The 9,803-nt window shown below is 39.0% G+C and overlaps 1 protein-coding gene across 1 annotated transcript in view; it reads right to left on the bottom strand.

The window, feature by feature from the left end:
- Positions 1-9,803, bottom strand: part of LOC109856120 (bromodomain adjacent to zinc finger domain protein 2B-like) — a 28,946-nt gene that overhangs the window by 3,805 nt on the left and 15,338 nt on the right. Inside the window, exons 12-22 of the mRNA XM_020431056.1 lie at positions 7,208-7,273; positions 7,007-7,051; positions 5,098-5,151; positions 3,728-3,926; positions 3,473-3,592; positions 2,800-3,373; positions 2,503-2,722; positions 1,594-2,356; positions 1,252-1,533; positions 667-1,165; positions 235-577 (exon numbers count right to left, since the gene is read on the bottom strand). Coding sequence (XP_020286645.1) covers positions 235-577; positions 667-1,165; positions 1,252-1,533; positions 1,594-2,356; positions 2,503-2,722; positions 2,800-3,373; positions 3,473-3,592; positions 3,728-3,926; positions 5,098-5,151; positions 7,007-7,051; positions 7,208-7,273 — 3,165 coding nt within the window. The remainder of the gene's footprint in view (positions 1-234; positions 578-666; positions 1,166-1,251; positions 1,534-1,593; positions 2,357-2,502; positions 2,723-2,799; positions 3,374-3,472; positions 3,593-3,727; positions 3,927-5,097; positions 5,152-7,006; positions 7,052-7,207; positions 7,274-9,803) is intronic.

The following is a 9,803-nucleotide window of genomic DNA, read 5'->3' as shown; positions in this document are numbered from 1 at the left end:
TTTTTTTTTTTTTTTTTTTTTTTTTTAAATCGAGAAAATACGTAAGGATGTAAAAGACACTCGCGCGAAAGAAGCGTTTAAGGCTCGGCCATCGGATCGAGTAGACACCTGTCCATTCGAAGCGACGTTATATGTTCTCTGTGAGCCATTGAACGGAAAGGACATAGGAGAGATAGAGAGCAATATAAAGGAGCAAGAGGATGATTTGGTTAGTAAGTTAGTGCGAATACCCACAGAGGTCTGAGAAGTAGTCAATAGCTGTTTGTACTGATTGGTAGCTTTGAGTGAGACGCAGCGGTTTCGGAGCTTGGCGCAGACCGACTTTCTAGCTGTTGTTAGACTCACAGCCTTCATGATGCTCTTGTCCCAAGCGATGCTGGCCTCGAGCATGTAGAGCGCCATGGCAAGCTGCGCCGATGTGTGCGCTCGCGCAGTTGCTTCTCGCCAGGTGTTCAGACCTCGTGGTGTCGTTTCCTCTGGCGGTGCGGGCGCCTGGTTGTTCTGGTCGGAGTTGGAGTTTGCGTTAGCGGCCGCCGCTTGTTCTGCTTTAAGGGCTGCCAGATTGGTATCTCCCGTGCTACGCAATTATCAACAAACAGTTGAGCGATTAAAATATAAGTTTAATTGTATGTAAAAGAGAAATATGGGAATTGAAAAGTTTTTTACCAAACGCCCAAAGGTGGTTTTAAATATCTCCTCTCTATAGCTGCCTCCAAGGAAAGTAACCTTTGCCGTGCTTGTTCAACCGCGCTGATCTTCTCCATCTCGTTTAACTTCTCAATTTCCTCAGCTTCCTCAGTTCCCGCTCGCGGTGGTAACTTCCAGCCCTTGACTTGCATGCTGGCGTTGGCTACTTTGTCTTCCAGCGCTTCCACTTGTTCCAAGAGCTGAGCATCTACACGCAATGCAACTTGTTCACTCCAGTCATTCGGATCATCAGGTTTCGGAATTGGCGTGTTAGGATCATCCGGTTCAGCTTGAAGTTCCGTGGCAGCCAAGTTGCCAGGATCGACGTTAATTCTACCGGTCACAGCTAGGAAGGACTCCATTGTCGCCCATGTTGTACGTTTTAACTCCTTCTCGCGAACGCCACGAGAATGTAAGTGCTCGAGAAGTTCTTGGAACGTGTCAACATCAGTGATTCTCCACCAACCGTATCTCAGATCTGTAAAAACGATATACACGATAAAAACAATTGTACACCATCCGTCATGTACATTGTGTGCATATTTTTCCTTTGAATTAATTTACCTTTCGGTACCGGCTTGGCTTCGCCAGGAGGCGGTAAGCCATGCACTTTCAGATACTCCAACTGCACCGCCTCATCTTGAGTCAGAATCAATGGCGCCGGGCTGTCACACCTATCGTAACTCGGACTAGCTGGCGGTGGGAATATAGGAATTCTAAGCTCAGTCGGTTCGGCTATGCCGAAGATTTGCTTAGTACTAGGACCCGGAGTGTCGCAAGTTTCACGCGGCAAAATTGAAAACCAATTGGGCTCGGTATTGCTGCTGTCTGAAATAATCGACATGACTAAAATTAATTTAAAAGTATTGAAGGATCTGTTCTAGACGACGATATATAAAAACTCACTAGAAATAAAAGAGCCGTTGAGTTCCTTTCCGTTGTGCAAATTATTGACGTGGTTGAACTTCTCGCCATTTGGTATTGTCTCGACAATCTTGTCCTCCATTGTCTTGACCAGAGGCTTTGACACATCCTCGTCCATCTCCTCGTTTTCTTTCTTCATTTCCTCGGTCTTCATATCGACGTCCATACTGACCACCTCCGTCTCTTGTTTTATTTCTTCGGATGTGACATTCGTTTTTGCATCTGTCATCGTACTGTCGACATCGTTGTTCCTTTTTTCTTCTTTTATTCCGTCGGCATTATCCGAGCCGCAATTTTGCACAGGCTCTTTCTTACAATTAATCTCCTCCACCTCGGGCTTCACTTTGTCCCCATGAGATTTCATATTCTCGTCTTGCTCGCTCGAGTTGTGTTTCTTTTCGTCCTTAACTTCGTTCGGCGCTTCGTTCTCGCGATTCTCAGAGTTCGTCTTTTTATTACCCTCCTGTTTCACTTCAGGCTTTTCTTGCGGCATGTTTTTGTACTTTTCATCTAGCTCGGCTTGCAATCCAAGAACCTCTGGTTCGGCGCTCTCCATGGCTTCTACAAAGATACCACCGGCGCATGCTAATTCCCAATATCTCCTCCAATACCTGTCCTGACCGAAAATGTGTGCCCGAAGTTGCTTCGACGAGCTGTTCAACTTCTGCAGTTGTTCTTCCGACTGCTTCAATAGCTTATCCAATTTCTTACCCAACTCTTCGCCTGACAAGTTTTTGTCTTCCTCCTAAACAGATTTAAAACACACGAAAATGTTTAAAATAAATCATAAATAAAAAAATATATATAATCATAAATTCAAAATGAATCATAAAATTTCATAAGTTTCTCCTTAGATCAACTTAAAAATAAATTAAATTCATTCAATCATACCTCTTCCGGCTGAGTGCCTTCGCTCTCGTTTTCTGACATATCCTCTACCTCGTCCTCATGATGAATTTCTTCCGGCGTAGGAGTCGTTCCCACGGCACTGGACGTGGTATTGCTCTCTTCCTCGCCTTCCTTTTTCTCGATGGTAATTGTGTCACCGATCTTATTCACGATGACACCCACAGCCTCCATTCGAACTTTTCGACTATGTAATTGTCTGAGCCTACGTGTAAGTTAAAACGTTAAGTACTCTATCAATCTAACTTTCTAATCCACTATCATTTTAATCATGCCACTTACTTTCTAATCTTAGTATCCAATACAAATCTCTCTTTCCTCAACTGAGCCACCGTCTCGAGGCTACCCTCTATCTGTCTGATCACAGCCTTATTTTGCAGCAGCTCGTTGCAGAGAAAACCGAGCATCTGCGCCTTGTGCGTCGGATTTAACGCCAGGAAAGGCTTCTCCCGCAATCTCTCCGACATCCTCCACGTTTCGTTGTTATGCAAGTGCTCGTAGAACTGCGCGTTCTTTCCCGAGCAAGTTGAAGCGTAATCGCCCCCGTTTTGATGATGATCGGCGAATTTCTTGTCACGTTCGCGCTCAAGGCATACACCCGTCAGCGCCTTCACTTCGCCGGTCGCGTTCGCGTACAAATAAATTCGCAGAACTTCGCTGATGTTGGCGTGAGTGATGTCGGCCTGACGTAAACTCTGACCCAAACCGGTGGTGTGTCTGGCCGGTTGCGGTATGCCCGGATCTTCGATGGCGCATACCAACAAATGCGTCATCACCGACAGCAGTTCCTCCTCGGCTTCCTCGTCGTTAAGAAGTGCGAGTTGAAGACTCTTCAAACTCGGTAGCGATTCCATGTCTACGAAAAGAAGCAAACAAATGATCAATCTCGAACAAAAGATGACGAATAGTCTAGTCATTCTCCTGACGTTATATGCAAAACCGTGTGTGCTCTTACCGAATCCCAATGTCTCCCCGAAATTGTGCAGGAATTCAAAGACCATGACGATGTCCGCGAACGCTTGCCCGGGAAGCTTGAGTCCAGGTAGTCTCTTGATTTCTGGCAGTGGCCTATGATCTGAGAAAAATCACGGTATCATTAGTCAAAAATGCACAAACAAACCTTGGCACTTGAATTTTTTAGCTCGCCGCGCCATCGCAATGCTCGCTCATCGCGTGGTATCGATCACACTTTATCCGTCCTGTCACGTACCTGTTAGCTCCATATCCTCCACCGGCTTGCGAATTTGTTCGACCAACTCCATCTCTATCCTTCTCTGTTCCGCGCGTTTTTCCTTCGTTGCTATTCTCTCGGCTCTGGCCTCCAGGCGCTTCTTCTCTTTTTCCTCCATCTTTCGGCGATTCTCCAACGCCCGTACCAGAGCCATGTGCTGCTTTCTTCTTTCTCTCTCCTGCGATCATTGTTATGGTAACTCTCGTCGCGTTTTACTTAACTGAGCGCACTCATGCATGTAATGCCGAAACAAGACAAAATCGCGGAAAAAAGAGGAAGAGAGAGCGAACGTAACAAGCTCTCGATTGTGTGTTGCTAAAAAGCGTTTGTGTGTGTGGAGTAGAAAATCATAAGAAAAATCGTTGCTTTTTAAAAGTCATTCGCGAAACATTTTAAAATCACTCATATATCTTGGACACATTTTACAAATCTCAAAACAATTGAGTTTTTTTTAAATACACAAATTTTCAAAAAAAAAAAATAAATAAATAAAATCCCTCATATTATTCTAACGAGATATATTAAATTTATGATTTTCGACTCTGCATTTGTGGCACCGCAAGAGCAACTGGTCAAACTCTCTACAACCGTCCCACAAATACTCCTTTTTTCACGCAACTACATATTACACGAATAATAATACTGTCAAACGGATGCATTGATGTAGTCATGGAAGAATCAAATCCGGCGCGCGGAGTCGTTTAGTTTTTTCTTTTTATTTTTTTAAACGTGTACAAAGTGTGCGAAGAAAACCGTGCAATTTCTAACAAACCAAAATGTCTAATTTTCACGTGACTTAGTCGAACACGCCTCCCTCAATCCTGAGGTTCATAAAGAGTCTAAAAGATAAAAATTTCTATCAAGCACACACGTCACTATGTAGAAACAAAAAAAAAAAAACGAGCGAGAAATTTTTCGAAAATCTCTTTCCTAACATTCTAACTCTCAAATTATATATTAAACACGTGTGTCTTTACAGAATTGTGAAGCTTTTATGAGAATTGGTGTGTGTGTGTGTGTAATGATCGTGGAAGCTCTGAAGCGGATGTCGATTAAATAAAAATGAACTTAATGCGTTACGAAACAAAAGTAAAGTGTGATGTTATCGATGTGTAAAGTTGTGCGATTGCACGTTCAGCCGCTCGTGTTAGAATTTCGCGAGTGTTTTTGCGCGCCCGAAGAGAAAACGTAACGCATAAGCCGCCGGAATTGCTCGAAACTTGCACGCCGCCAGGTTTGTGATGTAACGCAGAGCCGATGGTAAACCGTGCGAGTTAGTTTGTGAGAGCAGTTGCTAATTTCGTTAATGTCGTTCAAGTTAGATGCTAGATTGGAGGTATGTGACATACCAGCTCGACGGTGTAGAGCATCTCGCGCTGCTTGGTGAGCTCCTGCATGTACATCTGCGGCACAAAACACATCCACAGTCCACTAGTGTTCAAACCGCTAGATTCAATCTAACAATCTTTCTCGCTCTCTATGTGTGTACAGATGTTCTCTTATCGGCTTTATTTAGTTTGTTACAAAAAAAAAAAAAAAAAAAAAGTTAAATCGTGTCGCGAAGTCTCGGCAGCGTATCTTTCGAGACATGGACTCCTTGGATAACGCGCGGAAATGTGTTTGGTTATTGATTTTTACGATTTTCAAGATAAAGCGAGCGCGTTAAAATGAGATAACTGTCTCATCTTCATCATGTATATTAAAAAAAAAAACAATTAATTAATTAATGACTTGCTTTGATTATTTAATTTCTGATAAATACAAAACGCCGAGTTATTCTTTTGTAAAAAAAAAATATTGCAAGTGTTAAATTATTATTTAAAACATCTATACTGAATGTGTTATTAAATATCTTCAATTTTTTTAACGAATTCAAACTAATAAACCTCGTAAAGATTTGAAAAAAANATTTAAAANANNAAAAAAAAAAAAAAAAAAAAAAAAAACATTGTATTTGTACGAAAACTTTTAACGTCAATACATATACGTTACAATAATTAATTTTCTATTAGGAAAAAAAAACTTGAACTACACCACGTAATTAACTGTCGTTTTGCGATGAAGATTAAACATCCTGTGTACATGATATGCAATGAATTACACACTCCCCCGTAAATGATGTATTAATCGCATCAGCAATTAATTTGACTCTCTCATGTTTGATGAATATTAACCACGTAATATAAACAACGAGTTAGATTATACGTTAGATCAAAGTAAAGTCTGAGAATAGCAAAATGTTAAGTATTTCAAAATATGAATATTTCATATACAATCACAGATAAACTTACTACTTTTTGCTGAGGAATAACAAGAGTTAGACATAGACGATAACAACAGTGTAACAACCGCGTTCTAAATGCACATATTCATTTATTGTAATTGCAACTAACCGTTTCGATTTATGCATATTCTTTCTTCTATGTGATATTTGTGTTTTACAAATATTAACTAGAAATCATTCCTCCGTATTAAAACGCAAAACAACGTAATATCTCAAAATGACGACGCGATAATAATAAAAAAAAATAGATTATTCGTGTACGTACGCGTCGTGCTTACCTTTCTCAAGAGATATAGAAAAGTGAGACAGTGATTATCAAAAATCTAATGATTTTCAAATTGTAATCCATGAGAATGTTTTGAAGACGTAACAAATACTTGCTTTATAATTTGTATTTCTAAATATTCAATATAGTTCAGTAATTACACGATATACTTTCAAATATTTTTCTACAGAGAAACCGCATGCAAACAAATTGTGACATTTAACTTGTTTTGCTACCAGTAAACACCATTTCTGAGATACCTCGTTTAAGCAATTTGTTTGACCGTGTAATAATGGAATATATTGAAACGATCGTTAAAAAAATCTGTCTAATCCGTTTAATCGTAAATTATCCCGTTGTGTTACGTACGTGTTACTTTATTTTATAATGTATTTATTTTTGCGCAAAATCTTCAACAAAGATTATTTATTCCCATTCCCGTTCATTTCATCACCGCCACATATAAAAAATAGAACTCGTTCAACAGTTCGGTTTTACGCGATTTAAAAAAAACAGACGAGAGAGACTACGAATAAAGGCGATTATATATATATAAGTGAAACAGAGCATTTCTACGTCTACGAGAGAGACACACACTCACGCACACACACGCTAGAGTTCTACAGCGACGACACGATTGGCAGAGAACGATTACACATTGTTTTTTTTTTGTTTTTTTTGTTTTTTTTTTTTAATTCAAGGAACTCACCTGTTCCTTCAGCATCACCGCTTGCTGCCTCTTCAGCTCTCGTTCCTGAGAAATTAAGAATTCTTTAATACAACAAAATCGGCGTAAGCGAGATTTAAAACATTGAATGTTCACATTCGTGGGGGATTACACATTTCACGAGAGATGTGACTCAAGAAAAACGGGACGAGCATTAACATATAGTAACAATTGTTGAATTACCTGTTGCTTCCTTTGTTGTTCTTCCAGTCGGATCTTCTCCACCTCTTCCTGCCGTTTTTTCCGCGCCTGCGCACATGCCATACACACGTCACTCGCATCCGTGTAATCATGTTTTTTTTTTATTTTTTTTTTTTATTTTCAGGAGGAAACTTGGGCAATTTTTTTTGTCTCGTTCACGAGTTCGCTCAGTTTTTTACGACAAGTGAGGAAAATTATTGTTCTACGACGTTAAGTTATCGCGCGTGTTTCTCGCGTTACCGGCAAAGATAATTAATTGATTTGTTAGATCTGAAGTTAATAAACTTAGTGATCTGCCGTGAGAGGGACGATCAAAGTCGCGTTTAATAATTATTATAGATTTTATTAATTTCACTCTTGTATCTCATGAAACAATTTTCGAAATTATTTGCAGATTGATCGAAAATTACCGAGATTTATTTTTCACAAGAATAACATACAAAGTGTGACATAAAAACAAAACTCTCATAATTGTCAAAGATCTCGTCTCTAAATTTCTCATTGCGTAATTTTACAACTGCGTTTCTCGTTTTCCCGCACGTTTTTGAAACGAAGATAATATGTGACTGATTTTGTGACGTTCGTAGTGTAATTGTGATTCGAAGACTACATGTGGAAAGCGATGTCTAAGTAGCAAAGATCAATCACAGGAATTAAGCGCTACTCTAAAGTTCGGGGATGTAGCCGGAACTTAAAATGAGAGCTTTTTTATTCTAATAAAGAGATCATTTTCACTAACGGTTTTATTTATTTATTTATTTTTTTCTGCAGTGTTCTCTCTATCTTTTGCTTGCATTCTATCGAATGCTCAATTATACTATCGCGAATTAAAATCTTGGCAAAATATTTGAAATGTTGAGGATTCAAATTTAAAGTACTTTAAAGAAAGAAATTTTATCACTTTTTTTTATAACAAACATATAATTGACGTACGCAAGTACCGAGACTGGAAATTGCATCTTTGCATCCTTCCCGGATAAACTCTCTCGCGCTAAAAAAAAAAAAAACAAAAAAAAAAAGATCTATATCTCCGCTTTGAAAAACGCGTAATTAATCTTCGTTCCCGTCGACTTGGCGATTCGATCATCGTGCGTTTTTTTTGTCTTTTTTTTAATACCGGACTAACGTTACAGCTCGTTATCGAAATGTCGCGAGATAACTTGCGCTCTTGTATCTCTACATACCGATAAATATTGCATATCTCATTTACGCAATCGGGGTCCTTGCACAAACCTTCTCGTACAAAGAGAAAAAAGAGTGAAAGAGTGAAACAAAAACATGCGATTTTTAATAATAAAAACCCCACCAAGAGAGTTGTTTCGTTGGCGAATACACCGGCCGAGGCACCGCAGCCAAGCGTAAACGAGGAATAAATTCGCTCGTAAAAAATCTTAACGTGTGAACTCGACAGCAAAAAACACGAATTGAAATAATGATACATATATATATATGTATATATTGTATATATATGTATACATATATATATATATGTATGTATATAAATATATAGAGGAGAAAAACGATTTTCTATTTAAGAGATAACGAGAGAGATGTAACTGTTACATATGTAAACCAACACCATTATAAAAGACGAACAGAGACCGAAGAGAAGAAGAAGAAGAAGAAGAAGTAGAAGAAAAAGAAGAACACGTGGAAAAAGTGAAAAATCTCAGCGGGCATGCAAGGAGCCAAGCAATACTCGCCTATGTATGCACATATTATATAAATGGTACATACGTATATGTACCATCGCTTAAGCTGATAAAACGCTAGCTTAAAGTGTCGTTTCATTTATAGACACAAAATATGTAACAGTGAATAATAATACATAGTATAATAAATACATGTAATGTGTATGTATAGATTTCTATATATATAAATTCGTGTGTGTGTGTGTGTATCTGTAAAACGATTAGATTGAATAAATATCGTATATCTCTTCCACGCGAGATCACGTGTGATGCCTTTGTACGCAATACAACGAAAAGGTAAAAAGGAGAAAAAGCCTTTGTATTGTACTTCGTGTGTGTGTGTGTGTGTGTATGTGTATATATATATAGCGAATATCTCCGAATTATATAGTTGGTAGAAACAAGTGTTCGAGAAATATTGGCATGCTGGATAATCATGTAGCTAGCTGTTATTTTGTATAGTGACAGGAGAAGCTATAGGCACAGGATAGCATTGCGCGCGCGTTCTCGGTATTCCTATGTATTATAATATCGTGCCTACGTATATATATATCGTCAGCCTTAACGTGCCTCGGATCATATATGTGTATATATATATATACGCATCTAGGATCCCGGTTTTCGGAATTCTCGATTGAATCCGCGCGCTTCTCCGTCGTCAATTTCGGAAAACCATGCGGACCAACGAGAACTCTCGGGAACTGTCAACGGGATGTGCTTTTTCTCTATGATTTTTTGACGGATTTCGGATTTCCTGTGTTGTTTTTTTTGTTTTTGTTTTTTTTTTTTTTTTTTATCAAAAAATCAAGAGTCGCGAACTTGACGAGGGAGTCAAACATCAAATCGGCTAATTGAAAACCATGCGGACCAACGAGAACTCTCGGGAA

The sequence above is a fragment of the Pseudomyrmex gracilis genome, unplaced genomic scaffold (genome assembly GCF_002006095.1).
Source record: "Pseudomyrmex gracilis isolate BER0280 unplaced genomic scaffold, ASM200609v1 scaffold_107, whole genome shotgun sequence".
Classification (NCBI taxonomy): Eukaryota; Metazoa; Arthropoda; class Insecta; order Hymenoptera; family Formicidae; genus Pseudomyrmex; species Pseudomyrmex gracilis.
This window is presented reverse-complemented; position numbering and strand designations above follow the sequence as displayed.